The sequence below is a fragment of the Trachinotus anak genome, unplaced genomic scaffold, assembly GCF_046630095.1.
Source record: "Trachinotus anak isolate AG129_WGS33_773 ecotype Australia unplaced genomic scaffold, CSIRO_AGI_Tana_v1 ptg000011l, whole genome shotgun sequence".
Classification (NCBI taxonomy): Eukaryota; Metazoa; Chordata; class Actinopteri; order Carangiformes; family Carangidae; genus Trachinotus; species Trachinotus anak.
Window position 1 is genome coordinate 5,135,714 of NW_027273862.1, and position 14,468 is coordinate 5,150,181.

The 14,468-nt window shown below is 38.8% G+C and overlaps 1 protein-coding gene across 1 annotated transcript; it reads left to right on the forward strand.

The window, feature by feature from the left end:
- The first annotated feature begins 229 nt into the window (after window positions 1–229).
- On the forward strand, window positions 230–14,321 carry pnoca (prepronociceptin a). Its single transcript, XM_071490115.1, has 3 exons — window positions 230–371; window positions 10,612–10,745; window positions 12,606–14,321. The coding sequence occupies exons 2-3, from the start codon at window positions 10,626–10,628 to the stop codon at window positions 13,221–13,223; spliced, it is 738 nt and encodes a 245-aa protein (XP_071346216.1). The 5' UTR covers window positions 230–371; window positions 10,612–10,625; the 3' UTR covers window positions 13,224–14,321.
- The last annotated feature ends 147 nt before the right edge of the window (window positions 14,322–14,468 follow it).

The window sequence follows — 14,468 nt, forward strand, 5'->3', positions numbered from 1 at the left end:
TTTCATTTTTCCACCTCTCCATCACTTCCTCTCCTCCTTGCCACCCTGGTTCTCTCCCTCCCACCTTCCTCCTCACTCCCTACCCCCCACCCCCATCTTCTTTCTCCTCCCTGATTCCAGTCCCACCCTCCTTCTCTTTCTCTCCGTGATGAAAGAAGGAGTTTTGAAAGAGAAAGAGAGAGAGACAGAGAGAGAGAATTAGAGGAGGAGGTTGAAGGGGAGGGGTGGGACCCTATAAGAGCAGCTGACTCCAGCCTCCACGTCGCAAGAAAAACCCACAGTGAGACTGAGGGAGGGAAACGTAAGCTGACAAAACTCAACCTGCGCCCGAGGGATCCCCAATAGGCACCCACTATCTCACACCAACACAGGTAAGAAGACCCTGGGAAGGAGGAGGGATGGGAAGGAGGAGAAGAAACAGGTTGACCTCTGACCTTTGATATAGATCCTTTTGTATTTTTGTCATTTAGATAATATCTGAGGTTTGGTTGCATTTGTTAAGTCAGGAGAGGAGGACCATGTGTCACTCTCTGCAGTTTTACATCTCTTTGCCTCCTTGCTAATTGCTTCTGATGTTGGTGATGCCAGTTGAATTTAGATAAATGGCTACAAGTCAAATGTGAATTCTCTTAAATCTAAATTTGACAAAAAACAACTAGACACAAGGGCAGACTTGTTTGTAAGCCTTTGTCAGCCCTGTTAATGGTAATGCTTTATTATCCCCAATCAGTCTGTGTCTCCATCACTCGATCATCAGTGACGACTGGAGGATAATCACTGCAGTTATTGTCACCGAAGACCCCTTGACCTTTGAGCTCTTTATGGCTGAGTGCCTGCGCCAATCAAAGAATTGAAGTTTAACCTATGGCTGACCTCGGTGACAGGCAGGTGGATGAATGGCAGAGCAGGTTAGGACAATGTCTCAGGTCAGTGTAGTTAACAAACCACTGATGCCTTTCACAGAACGAATGCATCACCTCTAAAGCAGCAACAGCAGGCTATTATGTGTTGTGATGCCCAAGGTTAAATACATGTGGGTGAAAAGCATAAGGCAGCAATGATGTACACATTACACTCAATCTGTGGATTACACACATGCAGTTTGTGTGTTGATATTTAGTAGAAAGGAAAAGGTCATAAATAAATAAATCTTGATTAGTCATTAATCGTTAAAGCCTGATTTACTGTTGTGCTCTGGTGGGTTTCATGAATGGAAGGGGACATTTTCATCAGTGGTATTTGCCTGAGAGGAAGTCAATAATTTGATCTGCTTTGTTTCTAAGGATAATTCCTCTGTCAAATGAGAGTTAAAATATGACAAAAAAATCTAAAATATTACATTGAAAATAAGTGATGTGAGCTTTCACACAGCGAGCAGTGGGTTCTGTTTTCAGTTTGATTGTCATTTTATTTTAGTTAAAGTTAGTTGGTTTGGGTCTTGACATTCAGACCCTGTCAACCAGACTAATATAAGATGCCTACAACAGGTAAAAGGACAGTGTGACAGCAATGTAAATGGATTCTACTCACCACATATAAAGCATCTGGCCACATCTGGCCCCTAATTTTGCTGTAGATCCTTATGATCCTCATGATCTTTATGAACCTGAACCTGAAAGTTATTAAATCATTAAAATATTTTTTGTCAAATTTTCTATATTATAGCTAGTTTATAAACCCCTACATAAAAGATTGGGGTTGTGCCACTGTTTATGGTATTTATGGTGTACAAGCTTATTTCTGAGGTTGTTTGGCTAAAATGACTCTTCTTATGCCTTCAGGCATTTATATGTAAATCTCATTATCAGGAGGTACATGCCTTTTTAAAGCTGTCAGGAAAGATTTATGAAGTTAATAACTCACTTTAAGGTTGAGTGTCACCTTTTCATTTATTTATTTATTTTACACTGAATAATTAACATAATGCTTTTGTTGTTGCTTGGGGCTCACTTTTCATTTGACATTGAAAGAAAGGCACAGTTCAAAAAGGCTCTTTCAACAACTATTGGTGAGAACTTATTTTGAAAGTGCATGTATGTGGTTGTGATAAGCTTCTTGCATGTCATTATAAAGAGGCTGGTATAAAAGCACAGATAACACAGACTCAGACTGAAACAATGTCCTTTGTCACTGAGAAATCTAGAGGCTGCTGTCTCATTCCTAAGGGCAAACACTCAAAGCACTCCTGTGACTGCAACAGATTTCGGCTTGCTGTGAAATTTACCTCTGATTAGCTCTGGGTCTGATTAGCTTTGTGTGATGTTCCAGCACTTCTGCATTGGCTGTATAGATAGAATAGGACCCGGCATCCTGTATCTGAATGGAGATAATTTCTTAAATGTAAATGTGATATGTGAAAACTGAATGCTGGGAGATGCAGCTGATTTTGGGGGAAAAAACTCAGTATTGAGAGACAAAGATGTGGATGTTTTATATTTTAGCTGGATTGTAAATTGAAACACAACAGCTGTTGGTGATGACTGATCTGAGTTGTTATTTTGTGGGCAATTTCATTCCGTTCCATGAGGATCGCTGGTCAAACACAGAGGAGGCGATGATGACATGTCTGACTGAGAGAGAGAGAGAGAGATGAGATTTCAACACCGGCTTAACAGAATTTCAAACAGAAAATGTTTGAAATGTCTAATGCAACTTTTGTGAACCTTTTGCTGCAAGTCCTTCAGAGACAAAGGGCTGACTGTCAAACTTGAAGAAGACTGTCAGAAAGGTCTATAAAGATACAAGAAAAGACAAGTTGTGCTTTGAGGTAAAAGTGCCATTTCTTGTTTTTGTTTTTGTTTTTCTTTGTATAGACTTAAAATACCTCGATTCAATTCTGTCCACCTACACACAAAATAGCAAGTTCAGTTTACTTTATCGGAGGTTTATCAAAACACATTTGGATATTGACAGAAATGGCAGTCATCCAACAGTGTTGGCAGTTTTGGAGTATACTGAGGTACATGCCTCATAATTACTAGTAAGACAAATGAGCCACAAAAAACAAAACAAACAGCATCAAAAAAAAGCCAAGATTCCTTGCAACATTAACCTTCAGCTTCAACCTACAGAGCAGAAAAAACAACTGAGTTGCAGCCCCATTTCCACAATTCATGCCTCATGTGTCTTATAGCCTAAAAATCCTTTTTAATCCACCTCATGTCCTCCTCAGTATCAGTGAATTTGTTGGTTTCCTCCGCAACACACACACCTCATTAGCTTTATGGATAAACTTCCTTGACCCAGGGAAACTGTTCTCATTCAAAGGCTTGATATGGGAAAATAAAGGAAGGATAAGGATAGAAATAGTGCTTGTGTGAACATCTCTGGTGGTTGTGAATGCTTGGAGTTAATCCAGCCATACAATGTTCCTAACACAGCAGGGTCCCTGTCCATCCTTTTGTGCTGGGAGGATTTCACAGATCCTTCTTCATGTCTCCTCACTGTCTCCAGCTTGTTTTCCCCTCAAGCGAGACCTCACTCCCAACAGATACAGCAGCACTGATTTTAATTCTGGGGACAGAAATGTCTTATTCTGTTGTCAATTACATGATTGTTGGATGGTGTGGGGAGAATATCAGAGCAGAAACACACTGGCCTTTCCTCAGGCCTTGTAATCTTGGTCATCTAGGAACTGAAGCATATGTATTTGGAGGTCAAACTGGAAGTTGATGTTAACATCAGATAAAATGTCCATCACAATTTGTTTCAGGGAAGGATGCATTAACAGAGCTGTGTTGAGTCAGTTGTTGCCAGTAAATGTCGCACCTCAGAGGGAAACCATGAAGACAAACTTTTCTTTGTACATGACCCTCGTGAGCAGCTTTTAATAATTTAACCGCTGCCATCTTTCAGTCCAGTACCCAATTCTAAAAACATACTAATGGTTTTATGTTAGCACACAACAGCACCATCAATGGCACCAGTGGCCAAAACTCATTGTAACACCAACGGTGCTAATTGGTTAAAAAATGAATCCTTAGTTGCTCGGCTTTCATTCTCAAATACAGCAGTAGATACCCTACAACAGATGTAGGCCTATCATTTTTATTATAATCATTTTATTATCAGAAAAAATAATGAAATGATATATCTGATACTAATATTTTAACCTATTTTTTAAAAACGCTTATTTCTCCTACACATGAGGCAAAAGCAAAAGCCTTTATTGAGCCATTATGTTATCACAACAACAATATTATAAAAAGAAATAAGTTTTGGTTGTCCCCATATGTGTACGATTAGCATAAGTTATAGTAGCCTACACACTACAAGGTTAACAAGTGATACATGTTGTTTATTTGTTTCACACAATTTCCATTTTTCCTCTCAAACAAACTGATGTTACAAATAGAATGTCCATGACTAAAATCCTTTAAGAAAATTCATTATATCTTTATCTCATTTCATCCTTTCACAGCAGAAAAAGCACAGGTGTAACAAATAACATTATTGATGATTCCCTCCATTTAGGTGTGTAGGTGAGACAACAACACCTATGTATAATGCAACCATTAGTATTTTTATTAGTTACACCTGTGTTCGACAAAGGCCTATCAGCTATGAGTTTGGAAATGTCTTTCTTTGCAGGGGCAATGCTTTGTCTAAATATTTTACCAACATGTGTTTAATTCAGTTTAGCTACAGAATAATAACTTATACAAAGGGGAAAATAGAGGACAAACAAATAAATGTCACAGATGGGATAGAAAAGTAAAAATGTACAGGACACAACCTCATCTCAAACAAAAAACAAAAAATCAACATGAAATAAATATGAAATGGATTTAGTAGACCTGTGTAAGTGTGTGCGAGCACACCTCTCAACCATTAATCAACCTTAGGTGATTAGATATATTGAGAGAGGTAATTGATTTAGCTTAGCGTGTCTGCCTGTAATGGCTTCAGCGTGTAATCTCCCGCCACGTCACACACCGGCTGAGTGACTGAGAGGGAACATCTTGTGAAAGCACTAAAGGTTTCTTCTAAAGGCTTCTCTTGACTGGAGATATGTCAAAACGCCCACTGTGCAGACACATCTGTGAGCGGACAGGACCTCTAACTAGGGGACAAAGAGCAGGATCAGAAGAAATAATGTTTTTTAAAGCAGCACAGTTTTGATCCTTTATTCCAATTAATTTTTGCATAATCACCCAAAATCTGTCAAAATTGTTGGATGGATGATTTGATAAGACGTGGCCGTTAAGGCAAACTGTTTAATAGAGTTCTCATATTTTCTGAATATTGCGTGGAAATCATTTAATATAGGATTTAGCCCTACGGGTTTTGCCTGTGGGGTGATTATTAACTTCGTGATACTGGTAAGTAAGAGGTAAAATAATAAGTGTGATACAATTCCTTATTTTCATAAAATTTAATTTAGTTGCAGCATTGTAATATGAACAGTGGGGCATTAAGTCCCTTGTGAAGCTCTGTGCCAATGGCAGTAGTAGTTTTGTGTGTGTGAAAGACAAAGAGAGTGAGAAAGTGTACGACAGAGAGCTGGGGAGAGAAAGAGCTTGAGTGGGTGAGAATTGGAGTAATGACAGCTCAATCAGTAGGTAGATAATGCACATAGGTAGTGACAGGGCTGATTAATATATAGATTTGACATTTTTAATCAAACTGATTGGTAGTATAGATTTAGTGTCCTGAAATGTATCAAATAAATGACCACTCAGCCATTTTGCTAGTTAGCTATCAATATTAGAAGAAACAGCACAATGTATTTTGAGTGGGCCTGGGACAAGTTGTCAGTCAAAGTGACTTTTCTGACAGATAAAGTAGTCTGCCATCTCGCTCCAGGCAGAAGACTAAATAACATTTAATTACCTGTCAAACCCTCATCAACTTAACAAAGCTAACATCATGAATACACTCTAATTATTCAATATTTGAATTATTTTTCTTTAATATGCTGGGCCTCTCTCCTTCAAGGGTTGAGAGTTATTGTTCTTCAGTTTGATCTAAAGCTATCACATTTAAAGGTGCAGGTTATTAGGTCAGTATGTGGAAATTTGTGTTATTCTTATGAAAATCTATTCAGGTAAAATAGCACAGTGATCTTTGAGTATGCATATCTAGTACAAAAATTATTTGTGAACTGTATTATTATGTCAGTTACTATATCAACCTGATTTTCTGATACATTCAAGTTTTAAAAAATACTTTAAAAGTCAATATGTCAACAATTTTTGTAAAAAAGAATTTGCAATTTAAGAAAATTATATTTTTAGGGTTCAAACTACATTAGATTTGACTTGTCTCATGACAGAGCTCAACTTATAATTTGATGCAACCACCCTATCACAGATAACAAAAAAGACACTTGGGTGTCAAATTAAGTGACCATGAGGCAATTGAACATCACTGTACAAAAATTTCAATTAATTTTTTTTTTTTTTTTTTTGCTGTTTTTGCATTTGCACAATTACACTGTCCAGTTGCTCTTCGTTGCAGAGCCACCACAAAGTAAGAAAAGTTCCAGCCAAAGTACATGGTGTACTGATGTGAGTTCGGCAGCATTGTGGTTATTACATTTAAGTTACGCAATAATCTGCAGTTCAGCTTTTAAGAATAAAGACGAACTCCGCACTGCTCCTCTGTTCAACCATGTGTGAATAATCCGACTTTAAGTCGCTCTTCCACTGCAAGTAATTTATTTCACACTTCCTGTTCTTGATGAGAAAAGGGCAATAATGGAGAAAAATAATGGCGGAAACCATTGATAACAGGGTGTTGAGGTGTTAGTTTGAGAACTTTCTGCTCAGAGTTGTTGTTGTTGGATGAAGAGACCATGAATCAGACAGGAATATTTTATTAACTTTAAACGTACTTATTCATGGTTGACTAGACAAACTTTTTAATCAAAAACTCGAAGGTGGTTGTGGTGTTTAACACTTTCTCCACTTAACCAGACAAAGTTACACATATAGATACTCTCAAAGAGCAAGACTTCAGACTGCTGATGTTCCCACTTAGTGAAGTGTCATTTCATTTATTATTTATCAGAGCACTGTTTCTGTTTAACAGAAGATGAATTACACCATACACTATTGCTTTCTTTCGCTAATCTCAAATTGTGACTTGGAGTAGACGTTTTTCAAGTTACAGAACAAATAAAATGGCACAAAATCACCTCCTGTAGTCACATGTTGACAGGTTGAGCCTATAGTTCTGTTTCAGGAGTTCTTCACCTCTATGGAGAGGTGTTTCCTTTCATCTGAAAGATGCTCTTATTCATCATCTACATCCACAGCACCTCAGCACAGCACAGACAGTAATGACTTAATTAAATGGTTTATTTAGTGGTTAATCAGTTAATTAAAAGCAGGGTAATTGGGTTTTGAGGGCTCGGGGAGAATGTGACAGATGTCAGTGTAAGACCACAGAAAAGACTAGTCGTTTAGAGATTGGTTCATTTTTTGTGATATTGTGACATTACAGAGTACTTTATAACAAGAAGATAAACAGATACTCAATGGAGTACATACTTGTGTGTGAATGTATCTGTGTCCGTAAATATGTATTATATCCTGAGTGTGACTTGAGTGACTGCTTCCAGGCTTTATTCATTCAATGTTGTTCTGGGTAGGAAATCAGACATTGTTTTCAACAGGAAAGAGAGAGTTAAGAACTGCCCGTACTCAACTTGGCCACTTAACTGCATTTAACCCCAAGTGAAGCATTGAGACAGCTCCTTAAACCTCCAACGACAGCTGTCAAAATGTGTTTTGATCATGTTTTAATAAGTTAAGATGTAAAGTAAAAATCACTCTCACAGGGACAGAGAACCTACGTGAACCCTTGCAGTAAACATGTACCCTAAACATCTACTGTGATCTGAAAGACTTTGGTGGTCACTTCCCTTTTCTCCCTTTTCCTCGAGATCCACCATGAGGTTAACATTTGTGGTTTTGATCAAAATGTCTCAACAACTGTTGGATGGATTGCCATTAGATTTGACGTAGACATTTTTGTCTCCCTAAGGATGAACTTTAGCCACTTTGGTGATCCTGTAGCCTTTAGTGTAGCGCCATCATAAAAATTTTCTCCAAACCTTTGGCTTCTGACCAACTAATTACAATATATTTTATGTAATTTCCATCTGCCTCAGTTGTGCTATATGTTTTAATTTGCAAATATTAGCATGCTAACATAATAAATGAAGATGGTCAACATGAATATGTTAGCATCATCAGTGTGATATTTGTTTAAAGTCCTGTTGTAAGCATTTAGCTCAAACCAGCGTCTTACAGAGCTGCTCGTGTAGCTGTATACTCTTAGTCTTGTTCATAATTATGACACAGGTTTCTGGAGGCAATGAGGTGAGTTTATAAGCATGTCATTCACTTTAACTATTTTCTCTCATCACTAAAATTATGGATGTGTGTTCATCCTCTGGCCACACATCAGTTGACAACAGAGATGTGAAGGTGTGGCTTCTTCAAACATTAGAACCATGGAAGCTCATGTTTAGAGACACAGAGTCACTGACAGGAGGATGGACAATAAGATGCATCATGGCCAAATCAACACACCCAAGCTGTTTGTCTAAATCCTCTGCTATCTTCCAGTTCTGTCCCGCCCTCAGCTATCCAGCAATATTCATGTCGAAAATGGCTTCGCTGCTCTTTTGTCCTTCACTGACAAACGCATCCTCATTCCTACTAAAATAAAATTAATTAGACATGACGCACACTTTCATTGTTTGCACATAAGAGAACTGATACATTTTTTAAATTAATTTTGCAGAGTTGCTTTTTTTATGGGTAGTTAGTGATTGGAACGAACTGAAGTGCAATTACACTTTTATCAGCTTTTAATTACTTTGAATAAATTCCACATTTCTAAGACATTACAGAGTAATGTTTGATTGAAGACAAATTAGTTTTGCTTTCTGCCATGTCAGTTCAATAGATAATTACAACCTAATGTAAAAAAGCAGACTAGGAGTGTGTGTGTATGGATGTATTTAAATATGTCAACCAATAATGTACAGTGGAAATACACAGTGTGTACATTAGACATGTGTGGGAATGCATGTATTTGTATCTATATGTGATTGTGTGCTGTTTAGGTTTGCCTATGGAATATGTGTTTTGTGCATGTGAGTTTGAGTGTGTGTTTGTCAGCAACAAACAGTGACTCAGTATGCTGCCAGAGGCAATAATTGAGGCATCAATTAAAGGAGTTAACGAGTTTGTTTAATGAGATGAAAACTCTGGTTGTGTTTCTGACGTCAGACTCAGCAGACTGGGCTGATCCTCCCAGAATAAGGTCAAACTAAAGTCTTTTTTTGTCACTTTTTTTAATCTGCTTTGCTCATTGTCGCTCCATCTGTCCCCCAGTCTCACTCAGGATAGAGCTTACTGTTGTCTATGTTTCTCCTTTTTCCATTGGGGTCAGATTCCTACAACATTTAGAAGTCTATTTACTGTGCTACTGGACAAGCAGATACAACAGATACAGAAAAAAACACATTTTGACTCTGTGTCTTAATTGGAAAATAGTTGTGGTTCTGTATAAATGAATCATTGCCACCACCATTGACAAGACATTTTTTTGGACTGAACACATAATCACATGAACTCTTGTTGGCATGTGATATTGCTACAAGAGTTTTTTCCAACAATACAAATACGGTGTGTAAAATCTGCTCATGATTAGCTTGTATGTGTCTGTTTGGATTGGACAGTTCAGTCCAGCTGAACTCTGGCTAACCCTGACGAAATAGGCAATATTACATCACAATAAGCTGCCACCCCACACTGCACTGTATTAACAGATAGCTGTGCTATATTCATAGCTTAAGTCAATATTTTGGGTTACAATAAGGTTAACTCAATCATGATACACAGCAGGGCTACATGTACTGGAACTCCCCCACAGACACACACACAGAACAGAGAGCCTCCTTTAGGGGCAACACTAGCCAAGCTAGTTACTGTCATGACTGTTATCAAAGCTAAAGTGATTGTTGGATGTATTGGTGGCAAGCTTGCTACCTAAGAACATATAAATAAAACATTTTGAAAGGTATTTTTCTTTCTTTCACTGGGTAATGACCCCCTGTTTCCACTCTTAATGTACTCTGTACTATTGACTCAATATCTTACCAGATAAACAGCTGTTACTACTTCAGTGTGTTAAAAGGCAAAGGTTCTCAATATGGAAAAAAGGCATACCAAAATATACTTCACATGCCGGATATAATTTTTTATCAACAGGAGCTAGCAGGTCTAGAAAGAGCAGCCTATTAATAATTGTTCATTTACGCAGAACTTTTCTTTTCTTTTACAGAAGTTAGCATGCTAACCAGCTAGCTCTGGCCTCTCTCATCACTTTCCGATAGCAATTCACCGTAGCCTCCAATTTGCCCTGAATGCTGCTCAGAGTGCGTATTATAACCTCTTGTCTTGTAAAGAAAATTTACAAATAGCCCTCAACTTGGTGAAACTTTCCCACATTCTCAATGTTTGGCTGTTGACCTGTGTTCGAAACCTTATTGAAGGCTGAGGCAACCCACTCACCGCATTACAGGCAGCTAATGAGAAGAGTATCAAACTGCTTCGCTAAATGTGTGTGTTTGATCTGTCCTGTGTTGTGCAGCAGACGGTGGGACCATGAAGACTGTGGTGGCTCTGCTGCTGCTCTGTCTGTGTGATCCTGGACACAGTGACTGCCAGGCAGACTGCCTGTCCTGCAGCAGCATCCTGCCCAAACAGCTCAGTTTCAACACCGTGGTGAGGAGTCCTTACACTAAACTGCACACACACACACACACACACACACACACACCCTGCAGATTGCAAGAATGGAATTCCCACCAAAACAGAGGGGACAGACTTCCGTTGTGTCTACAGGCATGAAAACACATTTAAATAAATTTGCATGTCCTGTCTATTGGAATCACAAAGGTGAACTGCAATAGAGGTCAAAAGACATAAAGTGTGGCTGCTGCTCAGTACTGTGTACTACAGGTGTCAACAGTAAAACTAATTTTGCTGAATTGAGCTGCTTCAGTTTCACTTTCAGGGTCCTAGTTTTGTTCATACTGTGTAAAATACTATTGTTTTTATATATTAATTTGACCAGTGCGAGATTAAGATGTCTGATGTGAAAGGCTTGTACAGACTGTTTCTAAATTTAAGTAAAAAAAAATATAAAAAAATATTAGCTAGCAAACACTCCATCCAGACCAAACTAGCCTTTTCCCCAACATAAACAACTCACACAAACACGATGTGTCCACAGGGCTCCTTTTGTTTGGTGATTAAATAAGTGTAAACCCCTCACCCCACCTCCATGTACGCACCCTGTCCTCCCTCCATCACCCTCACTGTCTCTTACTCAACAAATTAACCTTTTGGCATTTGAGTTTTAATTTGCTGTGGCAAATTGATTCCTGAGGACAGATGTGTGTTTCTCCTCTCAGTGTTTATGCCTGATGGTTGTTTCTGTCTGGTTAAAGACATTGAAGTGCACATGGCAAAAAACATAAAGGTTTGAACTGTTAGACACCTTTAATTTTGAGGCACCTTGTAAGGACAACTGAACGACATTTGTCTTAAGGTTTGCACCTTGCTGCCATCTATTGACTTTTGACCCTTCTGAGAATCCATACCTCCTTAGCGTATTTTAATTTCCTCTTCTCTTTTATCACCAGCCATGTGACGTTTTACTTATGTATATGAGCTTCTGTGATTGGCCTGCTTCAAGTAAACAGCAGCACTTAAAGCAGTTCAGTATTTCATCCATGGTAACAGATACATTCCCTCACACAATAACACACAGACACACACATACAGACATAACACCGACACATTTCCATTTCCACTAAACCCCTGAAGAGAAAGCTATAGGTGATAAGTGACTTAGAAATCCAATCAATTTCCCTCTGCCATATTGAGGTTTTTTTGTCTGAGATAAAACTGATTTAAGAACTTTCCACCCAAACCCTCATAAGATGCTTTGAGTGACACGGTTTCATGTTAATTCATGTTGTCAGTTACACCTGCACCTTTCCTGTAAAGTCGAGTCAAAATGTGTGAGTGACAGCTCTACATGTTTGAGGTGAAAAAGTGTTGGCTACATTTTCCAGCTCAGATACAACCAAACGTTTGAAAGAGAATTTGTGTGACAAAAGGTCCTTAAAAATGATTTATAGGTCGCCCACTAAATTAAATCATATTTTAAAAAGACAAAATATTTGCTTGGTTGTGAATGTTGATAATTTATAAACATTTGAAAAACAAGCTTTAGGTATTTAATGTGTGTAAACGGTCACTTCACCCAAATCACAAAGCTCACTTGTTTTTCTGCTTCCTCCTTTGGAATCTACCTTTCCAGGCACAATCAATTGTATTTGCCACATTAGTGATTTTGTGCTTTGAGCAAAATGCTAACATTGGCATGCTAACCTGCTCACAATGAAACTGTTAACATGCTAATGTTTAGCAGGTATAATGTTTACCATGCTGCCCATTTTAGTTTAACATTAAAAACTTTCTACAATGAAAGGTGTCTATTCTTCTATGAATGAACTGATCTGAACTGATTTCAGACGGGAAATAAAGATGATCTATTGTCTTTGTCTCGGTCAGGTGTGTCTCATTGAGTGTGAAGGCAACATCTCCCCGGCTTTCTCCTGGGACGTCTGTCGTAAGGTGCTGTCTTCACCAGTTTCCTCCCTCAGTGGTACTATGCGGAAAAGATCTCAAGAGGAAGCGGAGGCCCTGTTTCCTGAGGAGGAAGAGCAGGTGGAGGGAGGTCTGTTGCTGCCCATTGCATTACAGAGGTTTGATCACGTGACCCGCGCACTTGGAGTGAATGAGAGGGATCTGGGTGGCAAGGGCAGCCACCTGAACACTGCCTACAATTCCCAGAATGCTTTGTCTCTTGAGGATGAGTATGAGGAAGAGGCAGGGCAGGAAGAAGATGATGCTGACATGGCAGTGAGAGGACAGGGCGATGTAGGGCTGAGTGTCTCCAAGAGGTTCGGTGGCTTCATCAAGGGGAGGCACGGCTACAGGAAGCTAATGTCTCCAGGAAGATCGTACCAGAAGAGGTATGGGGGCTTCATTGGCATTCGGAAGTCAGCCCGCAAGTGGAACAACCAAAAGCGTTTCAGCGAGTTCCTGAAGCAGTATCTGGGGATGAGCACTCGGGCCACTGAGTTCAACAGCGTGTCGGAGGACCTCACCAATCAGAATGAAGTTTAAGCCACTGCCATGAAAGAATTTCCTGATGTATTTTCACTGATCTTGTTTTGTATTAGAATCACCGTGTCAAACTTTAACTGGTGTCACCAAAGTTGACCCACAGAAAATAACTCATTTACCAAAAAGTGAAAATCCCATTGGATTAACTACAAACTTTGGTCCTTTCTAAAACTCTATAATTCCTGGCATCTTGCGGGTTCCCTCCCTGTCCAGCTTTGGCTGACCCCCAGTCATTCAGACCTCCTATTTGGTGCCCCTGTGGGATGTACCAGTTAAAAAAATCATGTTTCATTTGATTGGCTGCCTAGGTACTTCATGACGTTTGAGGAAAGCTCCCAAAGTGGGAATCAGTCAGAGTCCTGGAGTAGTTTGCAACAAAATAAAAGAAGTATAGTCTGCTTAAAGTCAACAATAAAAGTTAATATAACTGTTGCTTTTCTGATCCCCTGTATTATACAGTATATTTTATTTATTATTTCTGTGCTTGGTCATATGTAAAAAGCGCTAAGTCTTCTTACATGGAGACCTCTGGCTTTGGGTGGGGGTTCCTTGAGAAATGTGTTGTTACAGAGTCCAGCTGGAAAACTCTCTTTATCATCCTACCATCTTTTGGCAAAATGCATAACCCAGTTTCTGTTAAAGGACAATACGAGTGTTTTTTCATGTTTTGGCATTGTGGATAGGCAATGTCAGCGGTAATGTAAAGTATACTGTATGTAATTTGTGGTAAATAAATGAAAACATGCAAAAACACAGCTAAAACTCTCTGAGTTATCACTGTACCAGAACACAACTGAGACACTGCTGCTGCGGCAGGTTTAATTAAAAGATCTCTCCTTCAGTTTGGTACAGTGGTGAACTGACTACACAACACTCAACATTCATGACGTTACGTACAAGTGAGCATCATCTCTGACTGGCTCTTCTGTCAAAACACTAGATTCCTATATATACCAAGAGTATTTGGTATTTTTCTTTTAATTGTAATGGTGTGAAATGTTTTTGTTGCCTACTATGAGAACTTGTAAATAGCTGAATTTAAACATGTCAATAAAAATAGTTTACTATTTCCTTCGTGGCCTGTCATGCAACAACTGATTCTGTGTCTCGAGGTGTTTTGTTCTCAGTATTTACAGCACTGCCAGTAATGGGGGGTGGGTTACATTAAGCTCTCGGCTTCTTTAAAATACTTTTTGATGTTTTGGAACAACAATGCTTTTATAGATCAGTTCTAAGCCTTTAATA

Coding starts and splice junctions, on each gene's coding strand:
- pnoca (XM_071490115.1), top strand. CDS start 10,626: ATGAAGACTGTGGTGGCTCTGCTGCTGCTCTGTCTGTGTGATCCTGGA. Junction 10,746..12,605: donor AGCTCAGTTTCAACACCGTG/GTGAGGAGTCCT, acceptor TGTCTCGGTCAG/GTGTGTCTCATTGAGTGTGA.